The 17,526-nt window shown below is 39.4% G+C and overlaps 1 protein-coding gene across 1 annotated transcript in view; it reads right to left on the bottom strand.

Annotated features, from left to right (window-relative positions):
- LOC146498613 (anoctamin-4-like) overlaps nt 1-15,537 on the bottom strand; it is a 64,969-nt gene extending 49,432 nt beyond the window's left edge. The window contains exons 1-3 of the mRNA XM_085137458.1: nt 14,989-15,537; nt 12,149-12,223; nt 1,009-1,233 (exon numbers count right to left, since the gene is read on the bottom strand). Of these exons, the coding sequence (XP_084993584.1) occupies nt 1,009-1,233; nt 12,149-12,223; nt 14,989-15,214 (526 nt within the window). The 5' untranslated portion in view covers nt 15,215-15,537. The remainder of the gene's footprint in view (nt 1-1,008; nt 1,234-12,148; nt 12,224-14,988) is intronic.
- Nucleotides 15,538-17,526: the final 1,989 nt, after the last annotated feature.

Genomic DNA, 17,526 nt, shown 5'->3' with positions numbered 1-17,526 from the left:
CTTCTCTGGTCTAAAACTGTAGAGGTCAGAAGGCAAAATACTGGTGACCACCAGGCTCCTAGTAGATACATATGCCAAAATCCTACGTCGCCTTGTTCTCAAGTTATCGCATTTCAAGATTTTCAGAAAACCTCAAGGTCGAGGTTCTGAGATTTGAATTTGTCCAAGATTTTAAGTAGTTGCATCTATGGTATCAGTTTGAAACTCCTATGTTCCTGAGTTATTGCATTAAAGAGGCTATTTTCTCAAACAAAAGGCTCAAGGGTGACCAGATATCGATATTGGTACTAGCCAAAGACAAAAGAGGGCAGAAGAGTAAATCATGTCCATATGTGTGTTGACTCAGCATTGATTACACTGAATGGGAAAACCTGATGGTGTTCAAATAAAACAAAACCCGCACTTATGGATGACAGGATAAGCTGACTCCACTTTAAAACTGCCATTAGCTGAGAATTTACAAACACTGGAGGGTCCCTGGTCTGAAGCCAAGCTTGAGCAGTGAGGGTGCTCCCATAACATTTGAATCACTTGTCGACAAAGGGCAGTTTATTCAATCCAGGGCCAGAGAGCACAGCAGATGAATGTCAACAGGAAACAGAAATGCATGGTGGAGGAAACTTGGAGGTTGAGACCACGTTTCTCCTTATTTAGCTTCAGATGTGATCGGAGTTTCCTTTGTGCTAGAAAAGTACAGACACCGTGCAGTTTATCTGGTTATAGATTAATTCTGCAGCATGACAATCAGCTCATATGTACAACCAAAGACATTAAGAACTGTCTTCAGCTAAAAGAGTAAACAGTTGTTGTGTGGCCCACAGACTGCCAGTTTCAGCATTATGGAGATTGCGTAGAGGGTCAATCATAACTCCTGATATCAACACAGCTACAGGATGTTACCATCTGACCTGTTGTAATCAGTGTTTTACTAACTGAAATGTAGATTTGCTGTAAAAAAAAAAAGGTATCATAGTTGAAAAGAATGTACTGTCACAGCTCTCAGCGTACTCGTGCTGCTGTCACACAGCGTCTCCTGGCTGGCACTGCACGTGGGGAGTGGGGTGACGGACAGCGACGCCGGGCAGGACACTGGCTCAAGATGCTCGCTGATGGGCGGGACAGCGGAGGCCTCGGAATGAACACAGTCTGGACTCGGGAGGTTCTGGCTGCTCTCTGGAAAAGGACTGTTCCAGTGTGAGAACTCGATGGCCACTTGACCCCCGAGATCAAACCCTGTTGAGTGACAACAATTGAGGCAGATAATGAGATTCTAAACAAGAAGGGAAGAGGACACTGAAAACTTTAACATTCATCTTATGGGAGCATTGCTACATGTACAAATTGGGACTGTGTATGCTGAACATAACAGCAAACAGATGTTGTAATGTTGCCCCCTAGTGGTGGAAACTTCACCAACTTCAATAAAACATTGAATTTTCATTGTTGCCAGGCATGTCCTCAGCAGCAACCACACAAAAGATGACTCTCAGTGCACGAGATTCTAGTTCAGCAAAGTAATTATGATAAAATTCATGACAATTTAATACAGCCACACAGACAAATAGACATAAAAGCATATAGTTAAAAGATAGATTATTAAGCATAATTTTGCATTTTCCTCCAATAGCTAAAAGTTGCAAAACAACAAGTTAATACACAGGAATACTTCAAACACCTCTGACTTATATTAAATGAAAATATAATAATAATGAGAAGGGCCATGAAGAACCTCCACATTTTTCTGTCAGTTTTTGCTGCTCTCCAGAGTTCCTGAGGACCAGCCCTCTGCTGAACCAGCTCGGCACGCTTCCGGCCTTCGATTTCTCCTCAGCAGGCTTCCCTCCCTGTTTCAGCTCAGCTCTGACAAGTGACTGAGCTGGATCGTCCAGATGTAGCTGCCCCCCCAAACCTTTATTATCTATAATTCTTCAGTAGGGCATTATAGATGCAGCAGATCTGATTGTACATAGCTATCCTATAAGTTGCTGCTGACCCCATTATTAAATTATCAAGTGCAGTTTGGGTGGCTACAGGGACCATGCTGACCTTCAGAATGCTGCAGTCAATTGAAATGCTTGTCTTCCAGGTCATGGTGCCCTACTTTACCCTTCAATTAGGACCACAATGTACATTCTTGTACCTGCTGTTAGAACACTTGATCTATGTTGGCTTAAACTTTGGAATCAGAGATCCAATAGATCCAGATGCAGTAGATGAGCTCTGTTGTAAATAATCTGTGTTCTTTTCAATTTACTATTTAATTGTGTTCAATTTATTAAGCCTTTTTGATTACTTGTTTTTTTTTGTGTTTTTTTTTTATTAACCTTGACTTTATTCTATGCCTTATTCTAAAGAAATCTCTGATATGCCAATGCCATAATGCCAATGTTATGTATGTTTTTTACTCTACACAAAATAACGGGCAAATGAATGTCCTATTTTCCAAAATAAGTCTCGTTAAGGAAGGAAAAATGATAAAACTATTTCTTTACACTTCACAAACCAAACCTTAATTTTTTTTAATTTCATTTTAAAAACAAATTATTAATTAAATCACAATATTATTTTTTCAATAGCAGCATCACTACCTGTTTTGCATTTTTAATCTGAACTGATATGTTGCGTTTGCTTACATGAATGGACTGATTCTGCAGGAGGTTTCTTCCTATTAAAAGAGAGTTTTTCCTTCCCACTGTTGACAAAGTGCTTGCTCATAGAGGGTCATATGATTGTTGGGTTTTTCTCTGTAGGGTCCAATTTACAAAATAAAGTGCCTTGAGGTGACTGTTGTTGTGATTTGGCGCTGTATAAATAAAATTGAACTGAACTGAATAGATGAGACACATAGTACCAAATATAAAGAGCAGCAAAGTATGTTTTTAATGTTTTGTATATTTAATATTTCTGGTATCTTTCACTGGCAGGTGGGATAAGGGAACACCTCCACCCATGCCACCTCCTGGAAAACACAAAGCGCAGCAGATTTCAGATGTACATCAGCAATGAACAAACACAGCCCCAATCAATAGCAGAAAAGTGGAACGCCTCACAGTCTCCGGGCCCTCTGGCTCGCTCCTTGCAATGCACATTCAGCTGGAGGATAAACTGCGATGAGGAGTGACGGGATAAATCTAAGCCATACTTTATATTTCATCTAATCTTTTACACCCTCCAGTTTTCAGAGAGAATGAAAGGAGGGATTTCACAAATGAAGTGTAAGAGTGTAAGGCTGGGCATCCCCCAAAATGATGTGCTCAAGTCAGCACTTTCAAAAACTGTGAGTAGGACTTTATTCACCCCGGGGGAGAAAACTGTAAGTGCATCACCTCTGGAAAGACAAATCTTTGGTAGGTGAAAATTTGACATAGTGAGATATTAATTAGGATGTAGAGCAAATACTGGAACCCATTTATAATATAGTGATGATTTATAGTTGATTTCGTAGGTGTGGAATTATAATTTTTTAAAAAGACAACCTGTAATAATGATGAAAACTTGATTTTTTTCAACTCTTTTAAAGCACAGACACCTTGTTAAAATACACTGTGTTTGTTAACTCATTACAAACACTACTGCAGTGTAACAGACATGCCCTCACACTATAGGGATTTGTTACCCCTGATCTCATTTCAGTGTATGATTTGAAATAAGGAATAGTGAAGATATGAAACAATGTGTCATGTGCAGCTCATATTACTGAAGGTGATGAAAATAGCAGGGATGGATGGATAAATTACACTGCAGTCTCTGAGATGTATCCGTTACTGATGTACAGTGTGAGGTGGACACAGGCATATGCGCACTGCAGGGCAGTGAGAATGACCCTAAGACATAGGGAGGCTATTTTGTTATTTGGGCTATGTATACTAAATCTGTTGTTTCTTGTGGGGACTTAATAAATAATATGAAGCATGTTTGCTCTAATTTTCTAAGATATTCCAGAGCAGCCCGTCTACTCGATGGCCACAAACAGAAAGAGCACCTCAGCAGTTTATATATGCATAGTTTTGTTTTAAACTTTAGAAGTGGGTTAGCCTTTAAGATGGGTGTTAAATGTAAACTTTACTTTACGAACTGCTACTAGTATAATTTTGCCAATTTACATTTTTTCAAAAATCTTGTAGCTTATACCGTTTGTCTAGTTGATGCCTTCAAGCCTTAAAAAGGAATCTATTGATTTATGTGGGGAGGTATGGCTCCATTAATGCCTTTTAGAATTTGTTTACAGGCACACAGTGTTCTTTGAAGTTTTTGTATCCTGTACCTGCTTACATCCCTGCTGAATGATTTATGTGGTCAATGTACAGTGCTCCATAACCTGTAAGTGGCTTCTGGATTTTAAACTGATATTAACAAGTGCTTTGAGCCATCAATGCCATCATCTCATAAAAGTCACCCACAACGATGGGAAGGGTGGAGTGGGTGCTGTAATCTACACCTGGCGTGTATCCGAACGACCTCCAAAACTCATGTTGCCCGGGCATAGTGTGTTCTAAGCATTATCTATGTCGCAGTCATCAGAAAAAAGTGCCCCTGTGGCTCTCTGAGGAGAGAGAGCCCTAGATACCGCCCCCCCCCCCCCCCCCCCCCCTCACTTCCTGATGCCCTCAGAGGTAAGAAAACAAATACAGGTGCATTTATCTGGGCCACATGCGGCACAATGCATTAACAGGTTTGAGCTTGGAGTTTACAGGAAACTACTGGTGCTTTAATTTGAGCAGTGAATGAGCCTGTGTCTGAAACTGCAGCAACACAGCCTAAGAAGTGCTGCACAGTTGAAGTCATACATTATATTAAATACTGTATGAATGGTTTTCATCATTTTAAGGACAAAACTAAGTAAAAGGTCAGAAACACAGTTGTAGTTTTGCAAATCTATGTACAGTATTATTCTTGATAACATTAGCTGTCTTTTAAAAAATCTTCATACAGTAAAAAAATATCCATACATTCAATTCAGGGTCAAACACAATGAATGAAAATGTTCATTCTTTGCTTTTTACACTATTTCAAGGTACCAACCTTAAGGAAGTTAAATAAAATAAACATTTAAAAAAAAGAAAAGTTTTTTTGCAACCTGCAAAAGACTGGTGATCTGTTGGGAGCATTAAATGTCTTCATATGTTGAAGCATTAAGTTGAGTTCCTTGCATTGGAACTGAGGGGCCACGCCCAACTCCTGAAAAATAGCCCCACACCATAATCTCCATCCACCAAACTTGACACTTGGAGACACAATGGTGTCAGACAGGTACCGTTGACAACTGCCAAAGTCATCAAAGCATCATTCATCACTCCAGAGAAAACATCTCCACTGCCCTAGAGTTCAGTGGTGGCGTAGTTTCAACCGGATGGTTTCCATTGCACTTGGTTGCAGCTGTTCAGCCATGGCAACCCATTCAATGAAGCTCTATAGTCCTATACACTCTATATGTTCCTGAGCTAATCTGAAGGCCACATTCAATTCAATTCAATTCAATTTTATTTATATAGCGCCAAATCACAACAACAGGCGCCTCAAGGTGCTTTATATTTGAGTTAGATCGTATAATAATAGATACAGAGAAAAACCCAACAATCATATGACCCCCTATGAGCAAGCACTTTGGCGACAGTGGGAAGGAAAAACTCCCTTTTAACAGGAAGAAACCTCCAGCAGAACCAGGCTCAGGGAGGGGCGGGGCCATCTGCTGTGACTGGTTGGGGTGAGAGAAGGAAAACAGGATAAAGACATGCTGTGGAAGAGAGACAGAGATTAATAGCAGGTACGATTCAATGCAGAGAGGTCTGTTAACACATAGTGAGTGAGAAAGGTGACTGGAAAGAAAAAACTCAATGCATCATGGGAATCCCCCGGCAGCCTACGTCTATTGAAGCATAACTAAGGGAGGATTCAGGGTTACCTGGTCCAGCCCTAACTATATGCTGTAGCAAAAAGGAAAGTTTTAAGCCTAATCTTGAAAGTAGAGATAGTGTCTGTCTCCCGAATCCAAACTGGAAGCTGGTTCCACAGAAGAGGGGCCTGAAAACTGAAGGCTCTGCAGAGCGTGAGCGAAGTGCTCTAATAGGGTGATATGGTACTACAAGGTCATTAAGATGGGGCCTGATTATTTACGACTTTGTATGTGAGGAGCAGGATTTTGAATTCAATTCTGGATTTAACAGGAAGCCAATGAAGGGAAGCCAAAACAGGAGAAATATGCTCTCTCTTTCTAGTCCCTGTCAGTACTCTTGCTGCAGCATTTTGGATTAGCTGAAGGCTTTTCAGCGAGTTTTTAGGACATCCTGATAATAATGAATTACAGTAGTCCAGCCTGGAAGTAATAAATGCATGAACTAGTTTTTCAGCGTCACTCTGAGACAGGATATTTGTAACTTTAGAGATGTCGCACAAATGGAAGAACGCAGTCTTACATATTTGTTTAATATGTGCGTTGAAGGACTTGTCTTGGTCAAAAATGACTCCAAGGTTCCTCACAGTGTTACTGGAGGCTAGAGATGGCACGATACCACTTTTTTATGTCCGATACCGATATCATAAATTTGGATATCTGCCGATACCGATATGAATCCGATATAGTGTGTTTTTTAATCAACAAAACGTTTTTTTAATATCTTGCTGCATTTTGTATAAGTTTATACTCAAGTTTAAATAAATAACAACACTAAAGCTATTCTGTTATACCTGTATGTAAAAAATACACTGCGTCCAAAATATGTCATAGTTCAGCAACACTGATCAATCTAATAAAGTTAAACCTGCTCCATCCTCCCTATTCTGGTATTTTAAAGAGTACTTAGAAGAAATTTTAAGCAACCTAACTAATAGGGTTGCAAACTCCCAGCAAAAAAAAATAAAAAATAGGGAACCACCCTCCACCTCATGATGCTTAATCGATGTAATCAAATTTAATTTGATGCAGGGGGAAAATGCACAAAAATAAATTATTTTTCAAGAATAATTAAATAGATTCAACATCTTTCTTCAACAGAACTGCAGACTGCACAGATGGTATCTTCCCAAAGGAAAAAGTACTATAGCTTACTAGGGTATATTAGACTTAACAGTTACTATATACAGTAATGGACTTCTATATATTTTACACAAGATTAAAACTTTGGGTGTAAGAGTCAGATAATTATTTATTAAAAACTAGACATTTTAAATGAGAATAAGAAAGAAAAGTATGTCTTTGTGCCCCCTTTTCCCTGTTCATGCCCTATCGGCCCCCCTGGCTAAACTTTGCTAGATCCGCCCCTGCACAATTACCAGCCGTCAGCTGTGTAGAAAAAGATCCTGGTGTAGAAAGTAATATTAAATAAATTCTAACAACAGCTTATCGAGCTTAAACGTGCTGCTGTTGTTCAGCAGCACGTTGGTTTCCTCTTTCTGGTGAGAAGTGGGCCAAAAACTAAGAAGAGAGACGGACTCGAGACAGAAAAGCCGATCAGCTGTTTCACGATTGAAGCAGCAGGAGAGAGAGAGAGAGAGAGAGAGAGGCAGTCTCCAGGTATGGTTGTTAAGCTTAACGTGGGAACGCTTTACAGACATTCAGAGATGAACTTACACACTTGCTTTACTTCTCTCTGGGAAAACTTCCTCATAGATGAAATGCTGGTTTGGTAGCAAGGCTACAAATACACACAGCCGCTCTATCACGTGATGCACACTGCTGCTAAGTGCTACGGTTATGAGCGGAGTTACACGTGTAGCAAGTTTTGTGAGGTGCTTTTTTGATATTTAATGGATCGGATTACATTTTTTATTTCTCGCCGATATCCGATCCAGTGATTTGGGTCAGTATCGGACCGATACCGATACGTAATATCGGATCGGTCCATCTCTACTGGAGGCCAAGGTAATGCCATCCAGAGTAAGAATCTGGTTAGATACCATATTTCTAAGATTTTCAGGGCCGAGTACAATAACCTCAGTTTTATCTGAAATAAGAAGCAGAAAGTTAGCGGCCATCAAGGTCATTATGTCTTTAAGACATTCCTGCAGTTTATCTAATTGGTGTGTGTTATCTGGCTTCATGGACAGATAGAGCTGGGTGTCATCTGCATAGCAGTGAAAATGTATGCTATGTCTTCTAATGATACTGCCAAGGGGAAGCATGTATAATGTAAACAGAATTGGTCCTAGCACTGAACCCTGTGGAACTCCATAATTGACCTTAGTGTGTGAAGAGGACTCTCCATTTACATGCACAAATTGGAGTCTGTTAGATAGATATGATACAAACCACTGCAGTACAGTACCTGTAATACCTACACCGTGCTCTAATCGCTCTAATAGGATATTGTGGTCAACGGTACTGAACGCTGCACTAAGGCCTAGCAGGACAAGCACAGAGATGAGTCCACTGTCAGAGGCCATAAGAAGATCATTTGTAACCTTCACTAAAGGTTTGAACACATAAATTCTGACTCTGCAGAAAGTTGGTGATCTGAGACTTTTGGCAATACAGTGGTCCCTCACTATAACCCGGCTCACCTTTCACAGCACCGCTGTTTCGCGTATTTTTTTGTATGCAATTTTGCATGATTTGTCAACTTATCAAATTTATATAATTTACATAAATCTTTGATCGCTAGCAGTGTGACTCTGAAGCACTGTACTATATGTTTGTAAGTTTTCTCCCAAACAAACACAACAATGTCGACAAAATTTTTGCACCGTCAAAGGCACCTGCGGTAGCACCCAAAAGGCAGAGGAAGATGCTAACCGTCATTCAAAAAGTTGGACTTCTGGACATGCTAAAGGAAGGTAGAAGTTACCATATTTTCTGGATTATTAGACGCCTTAAGCAAAACAAAACAGTTAGATAAGTAAAACTTTACTCAACTCATTCTTCTTGCTTCCTCCACTTCTGTACCATTGATTCATTATTGTTGAATAATCTGGCAGCTGCTCTATTGCCATGTTCTGGACCTGAAAACAGGGTTTGATCTTTGGTTTCGTTCTATAATACTGGACTTATTTTTCTACGAAGGTTTGAACTTTGAGAGTGTTTAAACAGGAGAGAAAAGTATGGAAATGTTCATGTCTGTCTGAGAAAAGTGCATAAAGTGTGTAGTGAAGGGTTTTACAGCCTTAAAACATCTATAATAGTTGTAAAAAATAAAGCTAACTACTTCGCGGATTTCACCTATCGCGGCTTAATTTTAGAACGTAACTCCCAAGATAAATGAGGGGCCACTGTACTGTATTTTCATAAGTTTTCTCCCCAACAAACACAACAATGTTGACGAAATGTTTTGGACTTCTGGACATACTAAAGGAAGGCGGAAGTAACCGTATTTTCCGGATTATTAGGTGCATTAAGTGAAACAAAAGAGTCAGACAAGTGAAACTTTACTCGACTCATTCTTCCTGCCACCTTCATGTCCAACCCTGTGTCTTTACCCAAACCTAAATTGTTTATCTAGAACAAACCATAACACCCTTTCCTCTCTTTATTCACTTTCTAGCTCACTTGATCACCATCGCTCCCTGTCCCTCCGACTGCACTGTCTCTGTTCATCTTGCTTTCTCTGACAATAAACATCTTCGCTGGTCAAAACACTGGACTTCATTGGTGGTATAAAAACATACCTGTCCCTCCTCATCAATTCATCCATTTATTTATTTATTTTTTGTTCTGTTGTCCTTTATCTGACTTCTTGTAGGCTGCTGGGTTTTAAAAATGCCACTTTATGTGGTTCTCTTCTCAGATTTCATTCAGTGCCAACAAAGACTTTTTTGGGGCCACTTACTGTATATGCTTTATATCAGCTTAATTCTTGCAACGTGTCGAGTGAAAAGTGCTCTTAGCTGTGTCACACTGCTTAGTTGAAGTCAGGGTGAAAAGCGATCAGTTATAGAGAGGGCAGAGTCGAATGAATGGCAGAGCTGGGGATCTTTCCTCAAAGTACTGAACTTGAATTTTGTGATGACCTGATATTTTTACAAAACACCATGAATCCTCTCGGACGGCAAAATCTCACACTTCAAACTGTAAAAAAAAAAAAAAAGGATAACTTGTGTTTTTGGTTCTGGCCAGTGCAGAGCCAACCTCAGTGCAGTAGTGCTCTAAAATTTCCAGCATGACGCATTTAATGTTTTATTTCATCCTTCACTGAATCCCTACCTCAGGGTGAATATTAGCTCTGTCTATAAGCTGCACTATCCCAGTAGATTCCTACAACAATAAAGGAGGGTAGAATTGATGTGAGATTATAATCGATTAAAACTTTTAAGAACCTACGGTGATGCTGACTTGTATTTTCCTCTCAAACAAAGGCCGGGGCTTTAAAATCACAGGCAGCACAGTAAATCTTTTTGATGTCAGAGTGTGGGACAAGACTATAGATCTTTCTTTTGTGAAAACCAACAGAGTGAGTCTCAGCGGTCCAAAGCTCCCCCTCAGCAGTTCATTAGTTAGTTGGGGTTTTTTTTAAATTTAGCTTCTCGAGAAGAGAGGAACACCTGCATGCAGCAGCAGCACAGTCTGAATGCCCTTGCTGTCAACAACCTATACAGTAGCTTACAGGCCAACCACACACTGTGTTAATATTCATTGAAAAAATGTCGAAAGCCAAGGCCTCAATATTCCAAATGGCAGGCAGTTGCAGTTTTGTGACAGGCAGGAAAATTATGTTGAACAGCTTTGTCACCATTGTACAATTTTCCATCAAGAACCTTGGACATACAAACAAACTTCCCGGTCAGCAGAAATCTTTAATTTTCTTACTGCTTAGCAAATCCCAAGTTAAATTTCCCCTAACCCCTCTGCTGTCAGAACTCTAACAATCCATACGGGACTAAACTGCACTGATACATAATAAAAATAAAATATAACACCCATTATATTGCTAAAACATTTAAAGTAAATATGCGCATTCTGTCTTCCTTTTTTATTTATGATGATAAAAATTTTCCCCATGTCAATTTTGCCTTTTAAAAAAATTTATTATCGAGATTGTTCTAGTGTGAGATGCAGAGAAGATGGCAGCAATTGCATGATAGACCTTGATAGGCCTGTACTTGTGTTTAATGCAGCGCCACCTGAGGACATGAAGATCACAGCCTTCAGTGTTCATCTCTTTTGCACAGCACTTTCAGGATCTTTTTAGGGTTTGATGGTATAGATTATGAAACAGAAAATGAATGTTATACTTAAAAACACTGAATTTGTTCCACAATCTGTAGACAGCTCTTGTTTTTTGCAGATAAGTGAAACTCTGCCTGTCTAAGATGCTCTTTTTTACCCAAGCATGCTATTGATCTGTTGGCAATTAACCTAATTATTACCAAAACGTTCCTGCAGCTTTTTCTTTTTAGGGCTTACTTTTCCAGCCTTTTGTTGCCCCAACTTTTAAGAGACATGTTGCTGTCATCAAATTCAGAATGAGATCATATTTTTCATGAAAAAGTAAAATGTCTCAGTTTAAACATTTGATATGTTTTTTAAGTTCTATTAATAAAATATTAGTTTTGGGGTATTTGTAAATAAATCTTTGCATTTTTTTATATTTACTTTTTTGGAATTCAGGTTGTATGAATGTATTCAGTCAGTGGCCCTTAAGTCCAAAATGTTCGAGCTTGATATAAACATTTGTGTTTGATTAAGGAGAGTGTTGTGTTGGCCTTTTCCCAGTTAAATAAAGTCCAGTGATGTTTTGCAGAGTTTGGAAATGAACTTCCCTTTAGTGTAAAGCCAGTGCTTAGATTAAATAGCTCTGTGGATGGGTTTTGCCCGGGGTGCTTACAGTTTGCTTACAGTTTTCTGAAAATGTTAGGTACAAACATAAAACTGTCCACATGGACGCTTCACTTTTTTTACTACTCAGACTCAGACAATAAGAAGGAATCAAGGTAGAGAGGACACACCTGGGGAACACGTTAGAAAAGTAAAACTGAGAGGCAGAGACATAAAAACTTGACATAGACAAAAGGAAAAGTAAACATGGAGACACAACTGAGAGAGAAAAATGAGAAACTACAGCAAGAGGGCACAGAGGCACTGCACAGACAAGGGGACATGGTGAGACAGAATGTAAACAAACATGGAGACAAGACTAACTACATGCAGGAGATACCAAATCTCCTGACCAAATCCTCACGCTGAAGGAACCATGAGACAACTCAAAAGCAGTGCACTCACCGATGGTGATCTGACTGACACAACTGTAGAAGGTTCCTGAGGAGACATTGTAGCTGCTACTGCTGGGTTCGCGATCTGTGAATGGAGAAGACATCACGTATAAGGTGAAGGCAAATATTTAGTGTAACTAAGGTAGAGTTTTTTTGTTAGCACAGGTGACCATCAGTACCATGGAGTCCCAGAGAAACATGTATCTTGCAATTTCAAATGTGCCCACTAAGCTTTTGAGCTTCCCTTTTTCCTGGGGGCTTGTGAAAATCCATGACCCAGCAGCGTTACAGGAATCAAACCCGTAATCCTGCAATGTTAGTGCCCTGATCCACATTGAGCTACACAAGGGGAGGAAACTCTTGACCTTGGCAGAGGTAGGGAAATAAAATGCATGAGTCTGACAGCTTTATTGCCTTTGTCTACCGATTTATATAGAGGGAATAAAAGCTTTCACTGTGGTAGAACTCTGTGGATTACAGGGAGAAAACCTCTCCAAGAGCCTGATAATGTTTAAGAAATAATGCCTCGAATACTGCAAGTGATTTTCACCTTTTTTCCCTGCAGGGCAGGCTGGACAAAACAAAGAGAAAATAATTAAACTCATACGAGACTGAATGGAGTAAGATCTAACTGTGAAGCATTTTGCAGTACTTTTTGCAGTCTTTGTGATGCTGACCAAAAAAGATTAATGATTAACAACTTTTACATTAATTTAACTTCAGTTTCTTTTTGAACTGCTATAATAGTACAAGTTTGACCCAAGTGGCACATCTGAAACAATATTATTCATATTTAATACAATTAAAGCCACATATATAATGGAAAGCCTGTTAAATGCTATCTAGGGATGCACTAAATATGAAAGCTTCTGTTGATACCCATAATAATAATAATCAAGAGTTTATGATTCATTTGATTCTCTCTTTCATTCATCCTATTATTCCAAGGAAAAAACAACATTTTCAGTATCAAAGAAAAACAGAATGGTTTTTAAGTCCTTTAGCTATTCATTAATTAACTATATAGAAAGCATAAATCACCATATGAGCTACTTACACTGCTAAATACTATTTTATTTGACAATATACAATATAAGTGTAAACAAGAATAAAATTATTGGCTAAGTTGTGTATCGATTTACAAAAGGTTGGGGTGCTATGTAACAATAAGATAAGATATGATAAGATGAAAAGGACTTTATTGATCCCAATTGTTGTGAAATTCCTGCATTATAGCATACAAAACAGGTAAAACGATGAGTTCAATACGATAAATAAAATATTGGATCAGTTGCATCAAAAAGGTAACAAAACAATAGACTAAAGAGGACATTCAGTTAAACAGAAAATACAAAAGCACTCAGTACATCAAGTGTTGATTCAAACTGGATCATAACAGCAACGACAATGACAAATTCCCAGAGAGCAGCTATCTAGCCAACAGCTAGCTGTTCAGTGTTTACCACAGAAATGTTCTTTTGAAGTACGTTTTCCTACTGTTTTGATCTCGCAGCCAAATTACATCATGGCAAAATGAACACCATGAGTTTAATGTATATGTTCTGTGTGCATCATGTGACCAGCAACATGATTTAAGACATGGCTTCAATGTGCATTACTATTTGATGAAAAGTAGGTGTACACTTAATGTTACAGTTTTGGTTGTAATAAAAAGGCAAACCTAACCCAACCACTCTTGCAGGTTATAGATGTGCTCATATTTTCTATTTTTTAGCACTCTCTTCATACCATCACTGACAATAAGCAACTCAACAATAATTCAGTCCAGTAGAGTACAGTGTAACTGTCAGAACTGTTATAAGACAGAGACAATTTGCACTCACAGAATCTGTCATTTAAATCTATGGGAGAGCTCTGCAAAAGCAAAAATAGTGGAAAAAAAAGAAAAGAAAAAAAGTTAAGCAACCTTATCTGCGCCTTTATTTGGATTAGCGCAGTTTGAAAAACTTGTGGGAGGAGATTTTGAGGGGCTTTGTTAACCGAGGCTCCAATTAATAAGATAAACCTGACAGTGGAAACTGAAGGCCTGATGTGGAACACCAACTTTCCTCTGGGAGACAGAGGTTAAGTCATTAATCTGCCTCAGCAGAGCAGAAGACTTTCTCTGGCACTGCAGTCACCTCCTGAAAGATACCACCCAACATTTTTGCCTGGGACTGATAAATGAACACCTGAACTGCTTTTTCTCATTTAAGCACTAAGACAACTTTAAAAAAAACAAACTCTAATTTCCTTTAGTTTCCTATCTAACACCTACAAATGCATCAAAAAAGAGCAAATGCAGCAGAGTGTAGACATTTATCACCGACTGGGAATATTTTTAAGCACACACATTTCCGTCCCGGTGTAGAGATAAAGCTGCAGGTATCATTTATTTCCAAAGCTATGGGCTTTGGAGTGAGCACACCGCTGAACAAACCATATCAGCCTCTGAGCAGCTTCCAGCCACATCATTAATTTAACATCAGATGAATGAATTACACCACAGCAAAATGTTCACTGAAAAAATAGCACCCGTACTCGGAGGCAGTGTATCTCTTGTACAACATGCAATTATATTTAAAATAAAAAAGGACTAGTATGTGTTGTGGTAGTGCAGCTCTCGCTGTCTGCTCTGTGAGAATTTGCGAGGTGTTCCACTACTGTGTGTGTGCCTTGGGTCGTCCCGTGGACTCACTTTGAGCACAGTGGATCACCACACCCACATTTCAGCTTGAAATCGGAGTAATTGACGATATGAACGGAAGAAACAGTGTTATTAAGGCTTGCAGCTGACAGCATGCGTCGCGCTTTCTTTCTAACCTCGTGTGCTGCATTGCTTGCCGTTACCTGCGGATCCGGATGAGAGGCGCGTCGCGATAGCGCGGCGAGGACTGCGCGGACTCCCCGGGCAAACCCGCATCACCTCATCTTGACATTGCAAACAGATGACCTGGTTGTCCTGGTTGTCTTCCACCTTGCTGCAGCCCATGTGCTCACCCCCGGCGTGGATCTTCATGCCTGTGTTGATCTTACGGACCAGTCGCATGTCAGCTCCAGCCTCATGATCCAGCATCCTCCTCACCGGCGACGATCGCACTTATTACGCATGGGTTCGGCATGAGGAGGCATCAACTTGTCCTGTACCTCAAACAACATTAACCCCACCTACTCTAACCTGTCCCCCGCACTCACCTCGGCTCCATCGTGTCAGCCTCTTTCGGCTCGTGTAAGCGGTTAGTGTTGCAGTCTTTACGCACGACTGCAGGCGTGGCTGTTTCACGTGGTTAATGAGGTCGCAGTGTCAAGTTCTTAGGGGTTATAACAATGATACTAAAATAAATATTTAATTAAAGTCCCACAATCGATCATAGGATCAATTTAGATTCCTTCCTGTAACACTGTCAGTATCTTGGACTTAGAGAATCAAAGCAGAGGCCGACACCAGAACTAAACTTTTAAACATCCAGCCAGTATCCATTGGCACAGGGTGCTTGGGTTTTTTAGAGAGACAATTTGAGCTGTGACTGGTCGATCAATCGGAGGAGGATAGTGAGGATAATGTTTTGTAGGAATGACCACACAGCAGCTCAGCATGCAGAAATGAAAACTAAATAAAAAGATGAGTAATGCATGACTTTCGGTTAATCAACACACACTAATTTCAGATCTGAACCCAGAGGATGAGGCTTTGTTATATACCTCAGCCCTAAGATGTTCTAATACCGGTCGCAGCAGATGACCGCCCCTCCCTGAGCCTGGTTCTGCCGGAGGATTCTTCCTGTTAAAAGGGAGTTTTTCCTTCCCACTATCTCCAAAGTGCTTGCTCATAGGGGTTCATATGACTTTCGGGTTTTCCTCTTTATGTATTATTGTAGGGTCTACCTTACAATATAAAGCGCCTTGAGGCGACTGTTGTTGTGATTTGGCGCTATATAAATAAGATTGAATTGAATTGAATTGAATTGGTGGGCCATGGTTTCATGTGTGAACAACAGCAATAAAGTTAATAAAAAGATCATGTTTCATCAGGACGGAGAACTAACTGACTTTGATATCGGCCAACATGTGATGGTAAAACTAGTTCAAAAAAGGAAAAGCACTGAGCTGTAACACTGGCCAAAGGATCATTGACATGCACGGGGAGCAGAGGCTGCAGCCTGTTAGGAAGCTGTACACACATTCCTAAAAATTATATCACATCAATACATCAACATCAAAATTTCAGAAAAGTTGAGAGAGTATGTCAAATGTCAATGAAGGCTAAATGCTATTTTTTTTTTACATTTCTTAATTTTAAATTCATTTTTAATCGATCCACCTCGTTTGGCTTTCTGGACTTTATACTTTTTTGATTGTATGCTTATTTGTTAAATAAACTGACATATCATTTCATTTACGTCATTTTTAAATACAAATGCTTTATTATTTGGGCTAATTTTAATAAGAAAGTCACAGAGTTTGTCTATATGAAACATGAATATACTTACTGCACTTTATATATTTTAATCATATATAGTACATATTAAAGAATGTGTATAGAAATAGCTTGTATTTTGCTACTCCATCTGATTTTCATGATGCCCTAAAAAGTTTCTCTAGATCTGCCCTCTGCTCTGGACTAAAAAGGAGACCAAGCATCTAGCTCATTATCAGTACTCAGTTCAAAAGCCTGCATCTCTGGTAGCATGGGAGTGCATTAGTGCCTATGGAAGTGGCAGCTTGCACATCTGAAAAGGCACCATCACTACTGAAAGCTTATACACAAGTTTTAGCAACCTCCTCTTCAAGGAAGGCCTTTCATATTTCAGCAACACAATGCTAAACTGCATACTGCAGTATGTCATCATAGTAGAAGAATCTGCAGTGCAAACCTTTCATTGAAAGAAGAGGGGATGCTGCATAGTGGTAAACACAGGCCAAACCTGTCCTCTTTTTTGCTCTCATCAAATTCAAAACTAACATTTGATATGTTTTCTGTGTTCTGTTATGAATAAAACATGGACTTATGAGAGTTGCAAAATAATTGCACAAGTGCAAAATCTGATCCAAACTGGATGTTAAAGCTAAAATCAGTACAAACTTGTGTAATCATAATGGCAATTAAATATAATAAACAAAAAATGGATTCCAGTGTAAACTGATGAGCCTTTGAGGTAGAAAACACTTCACTCGAGGAAGTCCCTTTGGCTCAAGGGAAACAGCCCAGATCTGTCGGATAATAACTTAACTACTGCAGAGATCCTTTATGCTGTTCCACATTCACAAGCAGAATGTGGCCCAGACTCAGCTGAGCAAGGTCCAATCTGCTGCTCTGTAATAAAGCAGCATGTCAGCTTCGGTGTGTTTAGCCTTAAATCATTTCAAGTTTTATATCTAACCTTGTCA

This window comes from Neolamprologus multifasciatus, chromosome 17, assembly GCF_963576455.1.
Source record: "Neolamprologus multifasciatus chromosome 17, fNeoMul1.2, whole genome shotgun sequence".
Taxonomy (NCBI): Eukaryota; Metazoa; Chordata; class Actinopteri; order Cichliformes; family Cichlidae; genus Neolamprologus; species Neolamprologus multifasciatus.
This window is presented reverse-complemented; position numbering and strand designations above follow the sequence as displayed.